The sequence below is a fragment of the Malania oleifera genome, chromosome 8 (assembly GCF_029873635.1).
Source record: "Malania oleifera isolate guangnan ecotype guangnan chromosome 8, ASM2987363v1, whole genome shotgun sequence".
Classification (NCBI taxonomy): Eukaryota; Viridiplantae; Streptophyta; class Magnoliopsida; order Santalales; family Ximeniaceae; genus Malania; species Malania oleifera.
The window spans coordinates 32,290,582-32,311,385 of record NC_080424.1 but is presented as its reverse complement, the minus strand read 5'-3'; the positions used below and the strand labels follow the sequence as shown (position 1 = coordinate 32,311,385).

Here is a 20,804-nt window from a genome sequence, read left to right as displayed (position 1 = left end):
ATAATTGTAATTTTGTAAAAGACTATATAAGCATGATTCTGTAAAATATTGTGTATTGTATAAACTATATTTCTGTGTAATTCTGTGTAGTCGTAGCTCTGTATATAAAACCGTATAAGTTGTGTTTCATAACCTTGTAGGCTATATAATCATGCTTCTTTAAAACTGTATAACATATTCTGAAATATTCGAGCATTTCTCATGCCACACAATTCAATAAAACTCTATAAATATGTTCTGTAAAACTATATAATTTTCTCGCTCTGATCAAATACTATTTTATACTAATAAAATGTCTAATAACGCTGACATAACATGTATTCCCCTTACCTGGCTATCAAGTTCTAAATATTACTCCTAATTTCACGCTTGCGGCGTTCATAATTTTCAATTCCCTAAAATAACACCCATATAATTCCCAATCACCCAACTGAATTTACCATAATAATTATCACATTCATATCTTCCCCAACTCCACATATCCAGTATTTCTAAACTATAATTTACCTGAGCTCCTGGAAATATTGCCATTGGGGTCCTCAACCCATATCTGTAGGGTCCCAGAACACCCTAATCCTGAAAATATAATACCCTAGTTTTACTCCACAGAACACCAATATATTCCCATACAACATAGAATTTAAACTCAAATAAGCATGGTAATACTGAAAATACTCAATTAATCAACTTACCCTGATTTTGGGATGGTTCCCAAGTTGGCCTAAATCTACTCCAGCAGTTTTGAAGAGAATCTTCCCAGAAATAGTGTGGCAGCTTCCGATCGTCAAAAACGGGGAGAAATGGAGCCATAAATCTAGAGAGAAGGAGAGAGGGATGGGTTTTAGAGAGAGAGAGAGGACTTTTGCATGAATTTCTCACTAGAAAACCCGAGTTAAGTATAATTATAAAATGCAGATTCTTCAACGAGACAAGTCACCTCGTTGATGAGTCCATGAAAGGAGTTTGTCGACGAACTCGTAACCCTCGTTGACGAACTTCAGGCTCTACTACACCCCTCTCGGTAAATTCTCATCGATGAGACACGTGTCCACGTCAACGAGCCCAAGAAGGATGCTCGTCGACAAGCGCCCTGTGTTCGTTGACGAGACCCTGTGAGTCCCTTTTGAAATTTTCCTTTTTCTCACTTTTCTTTTATTATTTAATTAGTATAATTCTTCAGGTCTCTGCATTCATGGTTCCTCCCGTTCTATCATCATTACTCCAACTTTAGTAATGAAATGAGAGTTGGACTTAATTCTCTTCAGGAGAAGGTCATTAATGTGCAATCTCAATGTTACTCTACACCGCCTAGTGATGTTGCTTCTGTTGAAGAGTCTGAGGAAAATGAGGAGAGTGGTGAAGCCTCCAAGGAACAATTTGCTGAGGAATTTGGAGAAACTTAGAAAGGAGATGACGCCTCTAAAGAAGCCCTAAAAGAGGCTGCAGATGATCCAGATGATGCTACTGGAACTGATCATGATGTTTGATCTAGATATCTTTCTTTTGTGATGTTTATTGACTTTAAGACTATCACTTTTTTGCTTACCTTTTATATTATTATGGATGAACTGTAAACACTTCTTTTGAATATGCTATGCCAGTATTGGTTTATATTTTTTTTTTTTCACTTGTATGTCTCTTTTTGAATGATGTCAAAAGGGGGAAAATCATTATGAGCAAAAGAAGACTACCTACTTGATGTGTGATATCTTATGAACTTAACGCTATAATGAACTTTGAAGATATTTTCATGATGCTATAATGAACTTTGAAGATATTTTCATGATTATGCATATTATAAGGGGGAGCCTTTTAAGGTTCACTCTCTTTTTGCTCCTTATTTGTTATCATCAAAAGGGGGGAGATTGTTGGCCTAACAAGGCTTACAACTCTTATTTTGATGATAACAAAGCGAGGAAATTTAATATGCTTCAAAGTTGTGATTTTCAGGAATACATGTCTTGGAAACTCAAATTCATGAAATCTTAGCATACATCAAATGGTCACATGGAATATTTTGAAAGCTTACATAAATTCAAGTGATCTAGAATGAAAGCTCAAAGAAAGATGAAGCTCGGAACTAAAAGGACTCAAATCAAAAAATTCATATATGAAGACTTCAAGGAGTTCAAGAATTGAAAATTTGAAAGAGTCTATAGGACATATTATGTAAGTACTTCAAGTATACTTCAATATGAAAATCTTTGAAACTCATTAAATATAAGACCTAGAGACCTAATTTTTAATCTTGGAAAATATTTTTTAAGTAAACCAAATCAAAATTTCAAGATTTGAGAAGCAAATAGAGTTTTTGTAATCAAATTTTAAAAACAACAATTTTTAACTGGACAGTAGCCTAACTGGTAGGCTGACATATTTAAGGTTTTTAACATAAACAGGTAGAAGGTTGTCAGGCGACTGACCAAACCTTGACAGGCACCTGACATGGTAAAACGAGAAGCCTGACAATGCTTTGCCAAGCGATTGCCACCTTTCTAACTTTCAATTTAAACTGAGTTTTAAGTTGACAAGCGCCTAACCTAAAGTGACAGGCTACTGCCACGCGGTAAAATTTAATTTTTTTTATGACGGAAAAGTTTTTAAATTTGATTTCGTGAGGCTCAAAATTATCTAAAACTTGGGCACTGTTCCAAGTAAACTTAGCGACCAAGTAAATTACTTTTAAAGTCTATAAATGGCCTTCAAGGCCATTGATTTACCTAGAAGCAATTTCAACTCCTAAGCTCTCTAAATTGCTCTTATCTTTCAAAGGTTCTGTTGCTTACACATAGCTCACGAAATCTACTGAGAATTGCTGACTCTTAATCACTGATTTTGTGCTCCGAGTCTGAATCTTTCATTCATTGAAAGAATTAACCGGTGATAAATTTCCTTGAGCTTCAATTTCAATTTCATATTGATTTACTTTGAAATATATAGCTTTGAAATTGTACTAATCAGCTCTATTGGAGAGCATCTTTTATACAAAAATCGTTTAATTGTTTTCTTGTAGATTGTTGATGATTCCAAGGTGTTTGGATCGTTGGTCCGAGTGAGGGGTAATGCTTGGAGAGGGTGCTCTACCCTTAAGGAGGGAAATTTGTAAACGGTTTGCTCCGCTCGGAAAGGAGCGTTTCGAGTGAAACCCTTTGGTGGTATTGGCCAAAGGCGAGGATGTAGGTTGGGGATAAGCCGAACCTCGTAAGATCGTGGTGTTCTTCTTACCCTACTTTTTAAATTTTAGCACTTTATATATTATTGTGTATGCTAAGTGCAGGTTGTAGGGATCAATGCTAAATCAATAAGAAGACTCCTAATACAAAGAAAGTACGTTTCAATTAACCTTTTTCGGAAACCCACAAGGGAGTACGTTAGTTAATTTGCGAAAACCTTAATTAAGAGAGCACAATAAATTTCATTCAAAAATAGGGCTTGCAATTTACTTACATGGCTACTTACTAAGCACAAGCTAAATTCCATACAAATCTTCAATTTGTGGTTGATTGGTTATTTATTGGTTGGTTGTTTAAGTTCCCTTAATTTGTGGTGTGTTTGGTTTTAGTGTGTAAATTGTTTAAGTTAGCAAAGTTGTATGTTTAATAAAACAATAAACTCACGAATTCATAAAAGGAATATAAAATTTTTAATAGCCCAATTCACCCCCCCTCTTGGGATCACTACTTCACTTTCAAGAGTTAAACCAATTTGAGAGGAACAAAGTGTGGACCTTGGTTCCTAAACCTAATGATCACACTGTTATCGGAACTAAATGGGTCTATAGGAACAAGAAAGATGAAAATGAGATAGTAATAAGAAACAAAGTCAAAATAGTAGCTCAAGGGTATAACTAAGAAGAAGGTATAGATTTTGAAACCTTTACTCCTATAGCTAGAATGGAAGCCATTCAAATTCCGTTAGTATATGCTGCTTTTAAGAACTTCAAATTATATCAAATGGATATTAAAAGCGTATTTCTAAATGGCTATATAAATGAGGAGGTATATGTTGAACAACCTCCAGAATTTGAAAACCATAAACTTCCAAACCATGTTTATAGATTAACTAAAGACTTGTATGGATTGAAGCAAGCTCCTAGAGCTTGGTATGAAAGGCTTAGTGGTTTTCTAGTAGATAATGGGTTTTTCACAGGGAAAATAGAAACAACATTATTTATAAAATCTAAAAATGATAATATGCTCCTAGTACAAATATACGTAGATGACATCATTTTTGGAGCAACAAACGAAGAGTTGTGTAATGAGTTTGCTAGTTGCATGCAAAATGAATTCGAAATGAGCATGATGGGCAAACTTAATTTCTTCCTAGGACTTCGGATAAAACAGGCCAAACATGAAATTTTTATAAACCAATCGAAATATATTAGAGATTTGCTCAAGAAGTTCAATATGTAAGATAGCAAATTTTTAGGAACACCTATGAGTTCTTGCACAAAATTAGATAAAGATGAGCAAGGTATACCGGTAGATGTTAAACTCTATCGTGGCATGATTGGTAGCCTGTTAAACTTGACTACTTGTAGGCCTAATATTATGTTTAGTGTATGTTTATGCGTAAGATTTCAAACTGCACCTAAAGAGTCACATCTATTAGCTGTTAAAAGAATACTTAAATACCTTATTGGGACTACTAAATTAGGATTATGGTATCCTAAGTACACCTCTTTCGAGATTGTCAGTTATTCTAATGTTGACTTTGCCGGTAGTAAAGTGAATAGAAAAGGCACGAGCAACACTTGTTACCTTTTAGGACAATCTCTCATTTCTTGGTTCTCCAAGAAACATAACTCAGTTGCATTGTCCACAACTGAGGCTGAATACATAACGGCTGGAAGTTGTTGTGCTCAAACACTTTACATAAAGTAACAACTTATGGACTATGGATTGCACTATGAAACTATTCCCATAAAATGTGATAATACTAGTGCAATATATATCTCAAAGAACCCTATATCACACTCATGAACTAAGCACATAAAAATTAGACATCACTTTATTCGTGATCCTATGCAAAAGGGGGATGTGACACTTGAGTTTATGTGCACAGATGAGCAATGGGCCGATATATTCACGAAACCACTTCAGGAGGATAGGTTATCCAACTTAGACGTGAATTAGACTTGATGCATAGCAGAGAAGTTGCATAAAGATATATTGGAGTGCATAACAGAGGGGGAGCAACTTAACACAACATTCCGCATTCTCACAATTATTTTTACTTATATACTTCATATCTAGTGAGGAATACCATTGCTATTCATAGTGAACTATATATTTAAATTCTTTTATGGATATTTGATGCATCTTGATAAAAGTATGAATTTTGGACTATATTGAACTTAAATGGTTGCATGTTTGTATAAATGGTGATTGAAATACTGTTTTGTGCTCAACATGAAATTTTTTTTCCCAAAAAGTTATATATTTTTTGTCAAATAGGAAATTTCTCTAAGCTAAGGATTTATTCAAATACTCTTTTTTTTCTGCCTTGGCCCTTTTTGTTGATGTCAAAAGGGGGAGAAATATTTTCTAACAAAATTGGGCATATAGTCTAGCAAAAGGGGGAGAAATATTTTCTAGCAAATTTGGACATACTTTGGGTAAGAAAACATTGCGCATTTTAAATTATGCATATCCTTAGGGGGAGCCTCTTTTAGGCTTAATCCATTTTAGCTCGTATATTTGTCATCATCAAAGAGAAGAAGATTGTTGACTCTATGAGTCCAATCCTGTTTTGGTAATGACAAATCACTTAGTATCTTTCATGTGCATTAAGCTTTTGAACAGGATCATTACTTAGCGCACACGTATGGTAAGAATGCTATGAAAGTTATGAGGACCTTGAAGCGCATATGGCTTGACTCATTCCATGGAAGTAGAAAAGCAAAAGGATGAAGATAATCCAGTTTTTAAATTGTAATGTGCATTTAGTCGTATTTGTATTTACATGTCTCATAAGATATACTTGGAAGCTCAAAATGACCAATCGGCAGACCCTAGATGCATGTTTTTAATGAAATATTGATATGCACTTGTTCTAGGTTGGATATGCATTTTAGAAAGTTAATAGGGTTGAATAATAGGGAACTCGTTGAATAGTCCTTTGGCAATGTCAATGAATGCATGAAGGCCACTCATCAATGAATGCATGTTCTCGGCGATGAGAAAATATAAAGTCCCTAACTTTCTCAGACAGGCCACTCATCGACTAATCCCCTAGTCACGTCGATGATCAAGTGAAGGACACTCATCGACGAGTTTGTCGGGCAGAATGATGCTCCAGTGCTTAATGGACAATTTTTTTTAAATTAAAATATCTTTTAATGATCCAATGGTTAGAAAACGTTTAGATGCCAAAAGTACTTATAAATATCAATCATAAAAACCCTAGAAACAACTTTTGAGACCTCTTGCCTACACTCTATCGCATTCAGATATCTTTTGGGCATTCTCTCATTTTCAAAGGACATTCATACACATATCTTGTAAGCATCTTTGGTATTGAGGTTTAATAAACAATTTTTTTATTTGGGCATTCAATCTTTATCTTCAAACTTTTTCTTCTCTTATATTCTTATATTTAAAAATTTTGCTGAGAGCAAGAACCCTAGTTGTTATATTCATTGTTTGATAAATCTTTTGGGAAAAAGGTTACACTAGGGCTTGAATCTTTGAAAGTATTTACTTTCATATTTTTATTCAAAGATTTTTTTTTTTTTTTTTGCAAAATTTTTTGAGAGCAAACCCTAGGATCTCCAACACATATTATTTGAAAATCATTTTTGGAGAAATATTGCATTGGGTTTAGATCTTTGAAGAAACTTATCATATATATTTTTATAAACAAATGTTATATATTATTTTATTACAAAAATTATATTGAGATCAACACTTTTACTCCAATGAGTTTCAAGTTATATCTTAAAAGAGTGTTTAGGATTTCACTTGTACATGTTAGCTTGTTGAGAAACATTTGAGTGTATTCGAAAATTTTTATTTATCCATTGTATTTATAGTTCGGATTGTGAACCAGGGAGGAGGAAGCTACGCCTCTTGTAAGTAGTAGATTGTAAGGAGGAAGCTATGCCTCTTGTAAACAATGGATTGTAACAAGAAGCTCCGTTCCAAGTTAAGGAGCGGTATAGTGGAATCCTTGGGTAGTTTACCCAAGGCGAGGACGTAGGCCGAGTTGGCCGAACCTCATAAAATCTGGAGTGTGCATCTCTCTTCCCTCATCTCATTTTTATTTTCACTTGTGTTTGATTATTTATTTTATATATACCTATTGTGTATGTCTTAAATATTTCATGCACTTGTGATTGATTGACACTTGTGAATCTATTAGGTTGTGCAATTTTGAAGTCTATGTATCTCCAAACTTGTGTTTGTGTGGTTGTGCCATTTTTAAATTAGGACTTCAAGACTTAGAAATTTAAAATACCCAATTCACCCCCTCCTCTTTGGATTACACCTAATTTCACACAATACATCCATCATCTTGGCCATTTAGATATTTCATGGTTTTAATTGATGCATCTACTAGATAGTCACATGTTTCTTTGCTTTCTACTCGTAATATTGCTTTTGCTAGACTTTTATCTTAATTAATCAGATTACGAGCTCATTTTCTCGATTATCCAATTAAATCAATTCGTTTGGATAATGCTAGTGAATTTACATCCCAAATATTTGATAACTATTGCATATCACTTGGAATAGATGTTGAACATCTTGTTGCTAATACCCATACACAAAATGGTTTAGTTGAATATTTTATTAAGAGGCTTCAACTCATTGCTAGACCTATGATTATGAGAACCAAATTGCCTCTATCTGTTTAGGGACATGCTATTCTTCATGCTGTATGTTTAGTCCATAAAAGGCCAACTGCTTACTATAATATTTCACCTAGGCAACTAGTTTCTGGGCAACAACATGATATTTCTTATTTAAGAACTTTTAGTTGTGTTATTTATGTTCCTATTGCCGCTTCTCAAATAACTAAAATGGGTCCTCAACGTAAGCTTGGTATTTATGTCAGTTTTGCCTCTCCTTTTATTATTAGATATCTTGAACCTTTAACGGGTGATTTGTTTAAAACACGGTTTCAAGATTATCATTTTGATGAAATAGTATTCCTTTCATTAGGGGGAGCAAAATCTGTGCCTAAAGCACAACATGAAATCACATGGAGTGCCATAAGTTTATCTCATTTAGATTTTCATACAAATCAAAGTGAACTTGAAGTTCAGAAGATTGTACATTTGTAAGGAATTGCAAATCAGTTACTTAATTCTTTTGCTGATACCAATACTATACTAAAATCTTATATACATGTTGCAAATATTCCAACACGTATTGATGTCCCTGAAGGACAACAGTCGGCTAATAAATCTAAGTCGCAATTTAAATGTGGCAGGCCTATTGGTGCGAAAGATAAAACTCCTAGAAGGAGAAAATTGATATCTGCAAACACTGCAGAAGAGGTTACAGAGGTAAATAATCCAATTGACATTCACAAGCCCATTTCTCCTGAAAATGAAATCCCTATTATAGAATCTCCTAAAAATAAATCTCCTCCAGAAGAGGAACCTCCTGAAAGGGAATCTCCTGAAGAGAGAACTCCTAAAGAGACATCCTTTGAAAAGTGACAGGTACCTGGAAATAATAATGAGATCTTAATACATTACACAGGAGAAATGTAGGATAGAAATAAAGTTGTTGTCAATAATACATTTGCATATATAGTAGCTACTGACATTACCAGAAGTAATGAGGATCCTGAACCTAAATTTTTTAATGAATGTCAATATAGAAGTGATTGGCCAAAATGGAAAGAGGCTATCACAACATAAATAAGCTCTCTATTAAAAAGAAAAGTTTTTGGACTTGTAGTCCAGGCACCAGAAGATGTCCAACTTGTTGGATATAAATGGGTATTTGTGCGCAAGAGAAATGAAAATAATGAAATTACTTAATATAAAGCAAGGCTTGGGGCACAAGGTTTCTCACAAAAATCCGGAATTGATTATTAGGAGACATATTTTCTCGTAATGGATGAAATCACTTTCAGATTCCTAATTGGGCTAGCATTCGCTGAATGATTGAGCATGCGTCTTATGGACGTAGTAACATCATACTTATGTGGATCGTTGGATAGTGAAATTTATATGAAAATTCCTAAAGGATTTGAATATCTTGAAGCCAAACCCAGTAATTTATGTTCAGTCAAACTCCAACGTTCCTTATTAAAGCAATCTAGATGCATGTGGTACAATCGATTAAGTGAGTATCTTGTGAAAGAAGTAATCACAAATGATCTAATTTGTCCATGCGTTGTTATTAAAAGATCAAAACCCAGATTTGCTATAATTGTTGTTTATGTTGATGATTTGAATTTAGTTGGAACTCTCAAATAGCTCACTAAAACTGCTAAATATTTAATGGATGAATTTGAGATGAAAGATTTGGGAAAGACAAAATATTATTTCGGCCTACAGATTAAACATGCAAATGACAGAATTCTTGTTCATCAATCTAAATATATTGAAAAGGTATTAAGACAATTTAATATGGATAAAGTTCATCCTTTGGGAGGAGGAGGAATTACTTGGTCCTAAGGTACCATGTTTAAGTGCTATCGGCTCTTTGATATATCTGGCCAATTGTATAAGACCCGACATTGCATTTGCTGTAAATCTACTAGTAAGATATAACTCTGCTCTTATTCGGCGACACTGGAATGAAATTAAACACATTCTACGCTATTTGAGAGGTATATTTGATTTGGGTCTATTATACTCGTTTGATACCAAATCTCAACTAATAGGATATGCAGATGCTGGATATCTATCTGATTCTCACAATACTAAATCTTAAACTGCGTATGCATTTCTTTATGGGAAAACTGCCATATTTTGGAAATCAGTGAAACAGGCGATTACAGTAATATCCTCCAATCATTCTGAAATACTAGCTATAAATGAAACTACTAGAGAATGCGTGTAGTTCAGATAAATGATTTCCCATATCCAAGATAATTGTGGTATTCAATCAATTAAAGATATTCTAACAGTTTCATATGAAGACAACATCGCATGTATAGTTCAAGTGAGAGGAGGATACATAAACGGTGACAGAATGAAGTATATCTCTCTTAAATTCTTCTATACACATGAACTCTGGAAGAATGGTGATATATATGTTCAACAGATCTGATCAAGTGATAATTTATCCGATTTGTTAACCAAGCTTTTCCAATTACTACATTTAAGAAATTGGTTCATTTTATTGGAATGAGACATTTTAAAAATCTTAACAAAAGGAGTTAATATATCAGTGACAGTCAAAGGAAAGTATTATGAGTAATTACAGCTTGAGTGGTGGTTGCCAGGTACCAATGTTGGCTGCCACATGTAAGAAAAGTAAAAATGGAAATGTCAACTCAAGATGTCACATGTAAGAAAAGTAAAAAAAAAATAGTTACTTGCTCCTCCACTATATAAGAGTTAAGATTACGAGAGATTTGTGAGTAGAAAAAAAGTAGAGCAAGTACAAATTAAAAGAAAAGGACGGAGAGGAATAGAAAAAATTCAAAGAGAGATAAAAGAAAGTTTGAGGGATATATATTTTATAAGGTCAGTCATATATTATTTTATAATTCCTTCTAAATAGTGAAATAAGGATCTCATTATCTCGTAAAGTAGGTATATTCGAATCACGTAAAAAATTCTGTCTCGTCTCTATTTATTTCGTGTGTACCTCTATTTATTTTGTTGTTAATTTCTGCGTCATTTATAACATTGATATAATATTCTGCTAAATATATTTTACGAACGCAGACTCACAAGCGTGGGTTATTATTACTTTCATGTTACCGGCTCACGTCCCTCTTTTTCTCCCGCGCCCCTCAACGCCCTCGTGGAGAACCACCTCGTTCGCGAGCTTACACGTCGCACCGTCCCGGTCGCCACGGCAGCTTCTGGTCTTCCGTCTGCCCCATCACCGTCTCCGGTCTCTCCCCTCTGGGTGAAATCGTGATATTCTCTGGCACTATCCAGACCCTCCTGCCATCGCACATCGATCTCCGTAGAGTCTTGCTGTACCAACAGTCGAATCATCCTCGGATCTTTTCTGACAAAAAATAAAAAACGAGCAGAAAAAAACCGTTCCAGCTCTAGGCCCACCGCCGACGGAGAAGCCCTCGTCGTAGAAGACCGCTGGTCGTGGCATTCACAGGTCTCTGTCTCTAATTGTTTGGTAAGCATATCGTTAAAGTTTGTTCTGCTAATTGATTAGTAAAATTAATTGTACTGTTACTGCTAGATCAGAACAATTGTTCTTTAATTTGGTTTATTCGGGTGTGAATTATTTTTCTTTCCCTATAATAGTTGAAGTAAGTTTATTTTAGTTCCAAAAAATGAAATTCCTTAAGACTCCGTTTGGAAGTTGGAAAATATTATGGAAAGGAAAGTAAAATATGGTTATAAGGGAAAGTGAGAAAATTTTAAAAATACTAAATTTATGAACAACATTTTGATTTTACACCTCATTAACATTAATTTTTCTTATTCTTTAGTATATTAAATAAACTTTTATTTTTGATGGTATTTAATAGAGGAGGAAAATTGAAGGGAAAATGAATTTCCTCCTTATTTTCCTTTCCTTTTCTTTTTCCAAGCAAAATCCTTGATGACTCTAATGTGTTCCTTTCCCTCTTGAAAAGTAAGGCTTGTTGTTTTTGTTTTTGTTTTTTTTCCAATGTTAAAATGTCTCTCGTTGAACTGAATCAGTCCATATGAATACCGTTGAAATGTGCATCTTAATCATAAAATAACTAATATCTTGTTTGTTGCATGGGTCAGCAACTAATTCATATTGAAACTGAACTGTTTGGTGGAGAGTGAAGACAATTGTCAAACCTGGTCCAGAGAAACAACCTTCGCGGAACCCACTCTCTTGCCTCTGAGAAATACTGGTAAATGAGTTTGAGAGAGAGAATGAGGGTTGAAAACATTCTGAACTGAGAATGAACCACAGATAGTTTGCACTTGCAAGAACTGTGTAAGATTTTTTGATCTTTCTATTGTTTCACCCTCTTTTTTACATCAGCTCGCCAATTCTGTTTCATTCCTGAACTCAAAAAATCATGCTTACCACACCGTTCCCCCACTAACCAGTCTTTCAGTAAAGTGTTCTAGGGTTTTTTTCATTAGTCAATCAATTTGTCCGTTGAATAACATTTCTTGTGAATTATCCAGCTTTTTGATACTGAAATTTAATTAATCTTTGAAGTATAATAATAAAATGTTGCTTAATTGATCTTTGGATTTTAATTAGGCCCAAATTTTATTCTGATTGTAGTCTAACTGGTGATGCATATTTGGAGGTCTGAGATTGGAGTGTAGCTGCCAAAATGATGGTTGAGGATCTTGGCATTGAAGCTAAAGAAGCGGCAGTTCGTGAGGTTGCCAAGTTGTTGCCACTACCAGATCTCTTGCAATCTATTGCATCAATCAAGGCTGACTACATTGCACGCCAACAGGTAAGAGTCCTACTTACGTTTGTGAACTGTTTTTTTTTCCTCCATTATTCTGGTTCATTTAACATATGTAATAGTTGAAAATCATGTTTTAATTTATGCCAGTGCAATTAATTTGCCAGCACTTTGTATTACTTTTGAAGGACTGAATTGGTCCAGCTTGTTGCTCAAAGTTGAAGTGCTGTAAGATTCTATTTATTTAGTGAACTTTGCTTCACTAGAAATTTAATTTTTGATTTTGGTTAAGAGAGTTCTTAGCTGTATTTTTTTCTGATCTTTTTGGGCATTGGGTTAGGTTATGAAGAGACTCTGCCTTGTTCAATAGCATGGGGGCATACTTCTGCTTGGTACACAATCGTTTTGGAATCAAGTCCCTAGCATGCACAATGGAAGTTGACGCTAGATAACATATTAGACTAGCATTTACACCTGTATGTAGTCTGTATGTGCTAATGAAGCATTAATAATATTGTAGTTTACATATCATTCATAGAAAGGACATGGTAATCAAGTTGGTTTAAGAATCCTGGCAGTCAACCATGACAAAAATTTGAAGGGGTATTAGATGTAAGGGTTGGCCTCAAAGTGAAATTGATTGGTGGTGGTTGGTTGAAGCTCTGGTAGGTAACCACTCCCTTCTCAGGGAACTGTACTTGAGACATCTACATCATGCAGTTTTGTCCCAAGCTTGTGTCATTTACTCTGTTGACTGCTAGCTGAGGCCATGAAACAGCTAATAAACTGTTACAATGGTTGTCAACTTGTTATATCCAATATGAATTGATGACTTGGTATCCTATGATTCACTACAAGTGTAGTGGCTTTTTGGCTTTATTTTTTTTAGAAAAACAAAGCAACGTATTAAAGAATGGTGGAAGAGTACATCATAAGTGGAACAAGGTGTCCTCTAGCAGTGAAAGGAAAAGAACAAAATAAACTAAGGAAAAATGCAAAACAACCCTAGAAATGCAAAGCAATCACAATCATGCTATTAGCCTTCTAGAGAAATATTCCTAAAGAAACGATTTAATGAGCACCAATGCGACACAAGAAACACTAAACTATTTCAGACCAAGTTATGGGACGTGGCAATACGCCAATACCCTTTAAAATTTTGGCATTCCTCTCCAATCAAATACACCAATAATAGCAAGGATGCCATATTGCCACAACGCTTTCTTCTCCTTCTCCCACCAAATCCAATTCTTGCCAAGGATATTGAACAAATTATTCCAAAGAATCCAAGCAAAAGGGCAATCAAACAAATAGAGCAAGTCTCCCCATTCAAAAAGCAGAGGGCACAAGCATCTCGAGACAAGAAGCAAATCATTACTGGTATTGATTTTCCTAAGGGTCATGGTCCATGTAATAGTCTTCATCTTTGTAGGGACTATAGCTTTTCAAAGAGAAGAATAAGGCACAAAAAGAGTAACATTAGGAGCATGAATCATGATTAAAGAAAGGCTTGCCAAAAAAATCCCTTGAACTGTGTAGCTTCCAAATTCTTATATCACTCCCCAAATGAATATGAAAAGATTCAAGCACATTTATCAAAGGGACAAGATAGTTGCTCCCTCCTCCTCTCTCTCACTGTCTCTCTCCTACACACACATATACATTGAGGTTCCTCAGTAAAATGACAATCTCAAGAATGCCCAACCTTTTTTAGAGAAGAAATCAGAAATAGGAGTATCAAAAAGAGTGGATAATTGAAAAAGAAGGGGATACTTATTAGCCAATGGAGCCTCCCCAATCGAATGATCCTCCCAAGGAAAAATTTCTCCCCATTGCCAACTCTAGAGTAAATATTAGGGAAGAAAAATATGATCAATTTGTTATGTAAATTTCCAAGGACTCAAGGTAAGTGGTAATCTGAAATCCAAATTTACTATGAATGTACTATGCCAAAGAGAGTTAGATTCTAAAGAAATCACCATAATCATTTTCCTAACAAGGAATTGTCTTTGGACATTAATTTCCTAGACCCAAACCTCCCTCCCTCTTAAAACTATTCAAAACACCCACATTACGAGAACACCTCTGTCTCTCTCATCAACTCTTGACCAAAAGGAGTCCCTTGCTAATATCTCTAATCTCCATGGAACCCTCGTAGGGATCTTTAAAAGGGACTCAGGGAGAGCTTTAATAAGGACAAACAATAGTGGAATGGCATAGAGGCAAGCATGGATAAGATTAATATGATCCCCTAAGATAAAAAAGGCTCCCGTACACCCATCTAGTCTCCTAGAAACTCTCTCATAAATAGGGTTCTAAAAAGAATCTGCAGTAGGGCTCCATCTAAAGAGACACCCAAGTAAGCAATGGGCCAACTCAAAACACCACAACCCACTATTCTAGCAAGGTAAGAGTGCTTGAATTGATACCCATTCCCATAATTCCATTATTGGAAGAATAATTCTTAACCTTGACACTTTATCAAACACCTTGCAAGATGGTTAACATATTGGAGAAGCTACTCACTTTTTATGAAAAAAAGAGAATGGTATTATTTGCAAATTGTAAACGTGAGATGCACAACTCCCTTATTTTCTACCTTGACCACTCCCGCAGATCCTCAATCAATGCTTTTTTTCAATCATTCTATTAAATCTTTCTGCCAAAATAGTAAATAAATAAAGGGATGAAGGATTTCCTTGTCGAAGACCCCTAGAAGCTCTAAACCAAGATTTGGCCTCTCCCTCCATTGAAACTAAAATAACTAGAGAAGGGTAACACCTTCAAATCCATTCCCCCCATCTCACCCAAAACCCTTCCTGTCCAAAACTTTGTCCACAAAGGCCCAACTAACACCGTTGTATGTTTTTTAAAATCAAGTTTCCAAAACTAGACCCCTCTTTTTTCTCATTGCAGCATCTTCAACAACCTCATTCGCCACGAAAACTGCATCGAAAATTTGACATTCATCAATAAAAGCACTCTGATTATGGGAAGTAGTATCCATCAAAATTCCAGCCAATCTCTTGGATACAACTTTGGTCAAGATCTTACAAACACTTGTCACCAAACTAAGAGGCTGAAAATCTCAGACTTTGCACAACAATATTTTTTTAGGAACAAGCTTAATGAAGACTGAATTAGTGTTCTTATCCATCACTCCAATAGCAAAAATACTCGTTAAAAACTCTAAAATGATCTTCCTCCAAAAATCCCAACCATCCTTAAAGAAAGCCATCATAACTCATCAAGATTCAAGGCTGAGGTGCCTTTTCTCTATCCATCCTGAACACCACACCTCTAACTCATCTTCCTTGAAAGGCCTCTCAAGCCACACTGCTTTTTTTGGCTAAAATAGGGCATCAATCCAATCCCTTAATCATAGGCCAACTATCAACCTCTTTTGTAATAAGGTTTTTATAGAAGTTAGTAATTGTCCTTGCAATGCAACCAGAATCCCTAGTAAATTAGTAATAACCCCGCTATCATTGTTAATTTCCTTAATAAAATTCCTTCTCCTCCTTCCATTTGCCACTCTATGAAAAAGCCTCGTAATACAATGCCCCCTATTTCATTGTAGTCTTTTGCCTCCAACTCACCTCCTCTCTCAAAATATCTCGCTCAAACTCATGGGGTTGTTGATAATGATCCAGGAGATAAGATATGCTTTCATGTTTTGCAGATTGCGGCTCGATGAATGTGTGTCAACGCAAACAAATTGCCTTGGTGCTAGGCGAGGCTCTAGAAGGGGGAATTCTAGCAAAGGAAGTCAAGTAGGGAAAGTTTGTGAAAATGGAAGGATCAATGGTTTTTGGGAATGGAGTAACTTGCGGAGGATTCATGGTATAGGTTTTTTTTTTTTTTTGGATAGAAAAAGAATATTTCATTTTAATAGGAAGAGAATTTACATAAGGGAGAATGAGAAATCTCCCAAAAAAGGCCTGGAACAATCCAGAAAAAAAAAAAAACTAATAAATACCAAAAAATAAAAGATCAACTTGCCAAAATGTTCCTCCAATCTCTATATAACTCGTGGAAACTAATTCCTCTTCCAATCTCTATGTAACTTGTGGAAACTAATTCCTCTTCCAATCTCTATGTAACTCATGGAAACTAATTCCTTTGAAAAAACCCAAACCAGCGCACCACAGTGTGGCGAAATACTGAATTTTATCCCAAACCAGCATCCAATTTAATTTCTTCCCAGTGAATATTCTTGCGTTACGCTTCAACCATAACCCACATAAAACTGCAAGTATTCCACACTTCCATAGGACTGCCTGATCCTTTCTCCCTACCAAAGCTTGTGAAAGAAATGGCTAACAATTCACCAAACGAAGGAGGGCAAACCCAGCTCTCTCTAGAAATACCAAAAGACATATTCCAAATCCTCCAAGAAAAATCAGTGCAAAAGAAGATGAGAAGCCATCTTAGAATTTTTGTAACAGAGCACACACACATTGGGAGAGAGCCTTCAAAGGTCTCCTAATTTGCGTCAAGTTATTAGTATTAATTTTTTTGAGTGCAACCAACCAACTAAAAGCCTTAATCTTTGGAGGAGCCTTAGCCTTCCAGTTGAAACAATAGTGGGAAAGAGAATTGGAGTGAGTTAATTTAAAAAAAGATTTACAAGAAAATATTCCCGATTGATCCAAAGACCAAGATTGAACATCCCTCCTAGAAGAAATATCACTCTCATTCAATAGGGATACCAAAGAAAGTTCCACCAACACCCTAACATTAAGAGCTCTCCTAAAATGGAGATTCCAAGAAACCAATGGGTTACTCAAATCCCTAAGAAAGAAAGATATAGCTCTATTTTGCTTGGAGCTTAGTTGAAAAAGACAAGGGAATGAAGTGGATAAGGATGCATTACCCAACAAAGAGTCTTTCCAAACCGAGAGCCCCTCCTCACCTCAAATTTAGTGTGAGAGATGAAAGAAGGATATATTTAAGAAATGGACCTCCGTGGACTACCTAAAGAACATCATAAACTAACGCTAGTTTCCCACCAATTCTCATCCATTTCGAACTTACTTATTATTACTTATGCCAAAGGGGCGATTCTTTTAGAGGGAAACACTTAAAACCATTTAGCTAAAAGAGCGGTGTTTTTTTTTTAAGACTATGAGAAGGATTAGGCAAGGGACCCCTTCCTTGTTTTTGTTTTTGTTTTTTTTAGTGGCTGATATTTTGAGTAGGATGGTGGATAGGGCAGTGGTTAGAGGTTTAGTGAAAGGATTGGAAGTGGGGAGAGAGGGGGTAAGGGTGCCGCACCTTTAGTTTGTCAATGATACTATCTTCTTTTTAGAGGATCATAGGCCCTCCTTTATGAATATTTTGAGTCTGCTTCAAGTTTTTGAGGTTTCTGGGCTTAAAATTAATATTAGTAGAGCGGTATTGCCAATATGCCTGTTAGTAGTGTCAGGGAGAAGTCTCTCATGATTCTCTTCAAGTTTTCTATCCCCATCGAAATCCTAAAGATAGATAGGAAATATTACGACATGCTAGAAAAACAAGCCTAAATGAAGGTTATCCTTCCCCCTAAAGAGAAAAAAGCCCCCTTCCAGCTGTCTAACCGTGTAGTCACCTGTCCTACTACCGCATTCCACAAATATGCTGCTTTAGGATTATCCCCCAAGGGAACCCGTAAGTAGGTCATAGGCCAATCCTGAATGCCACACCATTTTAGTGGTCCTTTCCCTCCCTCCATGGGCACATTCAAAGCTGCTAATCCATTCTTCCCTATAATAAAAAATTTATATAATACGCAAGTTCTCCTAAAGGAAGGGCTATGATCGTCAAGGAAGAAAATGGTAACTGAAGATGAGAAACCTTCACTCCCTATCTCCCTACTTCTAGACCTTTAACCAACCCCCTCTCCATAACCCTATCCTCCATCCTACTTAACACATCAACTGGAAGGAAAAATAAAAAGGGGGATAAAGAGTCCGCTTGTCTAATGCCCCTAGAAGCTCAAAACCAAGATTTTTGGTCGCTATTTATGGTCACTGAGAACCACACATTAAACAAGCAGGCCCTAATCCACCAGCACCAAAGCTCGCCAAAACCCTTTCTTTCAAAGGACTTTATCCAAGAAGCTCCAACTTACTCTATCATAGGCTTTCTTGAAATCTGTTTTAAAGACAAAACCCTTATATTTTTTTTTTGAAATGATTGTGTCCGAGGCCATTTGGACACTCGACTGATCCACCAGGATAATGGGCTTGCACCTCTACCCTTCACTTAAATACTAAGGTATTCTTTCAAATGGAAATTCATAGCCCTCAAGACTCGAACCCTTGCAATAACCAGGAAAGCCTTGGGGGCCTACAAAACCCCTTTTCTTATTCTTATGAACATCCTCCACCACCTCCTTGGCCACAAATATAGCATCCAATATTTGTCTTCCCCTATGAATGCCTTTTCTGTAGTAGAAATGATATCAACAAGCACTTCACTATCCTATTAGCTAAGACTTTAGTGAAATTTTATATACACTAGAAACAAGGCTAATAGGCCTAAAATCGTCAACCTTAATAGATATGGACTTTTTAGGCACTAGGGCAATCAAAGAGGAGTTGATGCTTTTGCTCAAAATTCCATTCCCAAAGAATTCATTTAAAACTTTCAATAAATCGCCCTTAACAACCTCCTAACAATCTCGGAGAAAAGTTATGTAAAACCTCTATAGGCTTAGGGCCTTGTTCCTATCCATACCAAAAACCACCCATTTCACTTGCTCCTCTTCAGAAGGTCTCTCTGACCAACTCTTCCAATCAATAGAAATAGGATTCCAATCCAACCCGTCTTTGTATAGGTGTACAATATTCCTCCTCCAAATACTAGTTTTGAAAGAAGTTGGTAATAGTAGATGCAATTTGATCTTGGTCACGACTGACTACCCTCTCGTCACATCTAACTCCCTAATCAAATTTGTACTCCCCTTGCCATTAGCGAACTTGTGAAAGAATGAAGAATTACAATCACCTTCTTTAACCCACTTGAATTTATTCTTTTGTCTCCAACTCCTTAATTCCTGAAAAATCACCTCTTCCAACTCATTCTTCAAAGAAACACTTTTAGTCTCCTCACTGTTCGAGAGAATAGACGACTCCATCCTATCCAGAAAAGCCAACTCTATTAAGAGTCTAGATTTTCTAATTCTAACATCACCAAAGACCTCCCTATTCCAAACTTCTAGATTTTCTTTCAAACGTTTCAATTTTTTAATGGATCTTAAACCTTCTCAACTCCTTTCCATGTCCTCCCCCCAAGACTCCCTGACTAAAGGCATGAAAGTCACGTGGTCTAGCCACATGTTCTTGAACCTAAAGGGAGTGGGGCCCCATGCCACCCTACTGAATTCCAACAAGATAGGAAAATGATCAAATGTGGTCCTAGGGAGACTATGTTGAGTGAGATTCCGAAACTTGTCCTACATTCCTAGCAAAATACGAATCTATCCATTCTACTGGAAATCGCTTTATCCCCTCTACAGACTAGGTAAAAGAAGCATTACCCAAGGGGAGGTCTCTTAAACCACAATCCTTAGTTAACGAGTCGAAGTTTTACATACTTGTAGAAACCCTGCCTCCCCTTCTTCTCTATGGGAAATCTGATCATATTAAAGCCCACCCCCACTATCCACGTAGGAGCGTAGAACCCAAAAACAGAGTAGATTTCATCCTAGGAAAAAAAGTACTCCTAAGAGATGGTGTAGAAGGCCTATGCTGACGAAACCCACCACTGACCTCCCTTTCACTTCAAACGACACTGAAAGGGAAAGACATCCCTCTAATGTGTCCACTTTACATACATTCTGAGAATCACAAATGACAAGGATACCACAAGAGGCACCATGTGAGGGTAGATATTCCCAATCCCAACAACAACCCCCTTTCCCCTAGATTCTATTGTTTCCAATTTGGTTTCCTAGATGAGGACAATGTTCGGGGAGTACTTGACCAAGACTTCCTTAATCAAAATCCTTTTCCTACTCCTTGCTAGCCCTCTCATATTCCACCTAACAATCTTCATAACTTAACACACTTACCCCCCTTTCCTAACCCTTTACCTCTCTCATAGTTAATCGAAGAAACAAGGCTTTTTAGCTCTTTTTAGACTTTATTTTTTCTCCTCTAATATGCCCTAGGACTTAAGCCACCCTCACCAGATTTCCAGCATGGTCTAAAAGTTCCAAACCTAAGTCCCCAAGGAGTTTTTATGGGTCTAGGTTGGCTCTCTTACTGCTGTCAAAGCAAACCCCACAGCCCTCCCTTGACCCTTCT

At 36.1% G+C, this 20,804-nt stretch overlaps 1 protein-coding gene across 9 annotated transcripts in view; it reads left to right on the top strand.

The window, feature by feature from the left end:
- The first annotated feature begins 10,852 nt into the window (after positions 1 to 10,852).
- Positions 10,853 to 20,804, top strand: part of LOC131162092 (exocyst complex component SEC6) — a 146,660-nt gene continuing 136,708 nt past the window's right edge. For 2 of the 9 annotated variants that reach the window (XR_009138678.1, XM_058118238.1), the window contains exons 1-3: positions 10,868 to 11,276; positions 11,882 to 11,994; positions 12,381 to 12,561. Coding sequence is in view for 5 of the 9 variants with exons in the window: in XM_058118238.1 (XP_057974221.1) it covers positions 12,433 to 12,561 (129 nt within the window). In the remaining 4 variants the exon portion in view is untranslated. Of the gene's footprint in view, positions 11,277 to 11,881; positions 12,081 to 12,380; positions 12,562 to 20,804 lie in introns of all 9 variants that reach the window. The other 7 variants (XR_009138679.1, XR_009138680.1, XM_058118240.1 and 4 more) reach the window with 6 other exon arrangements.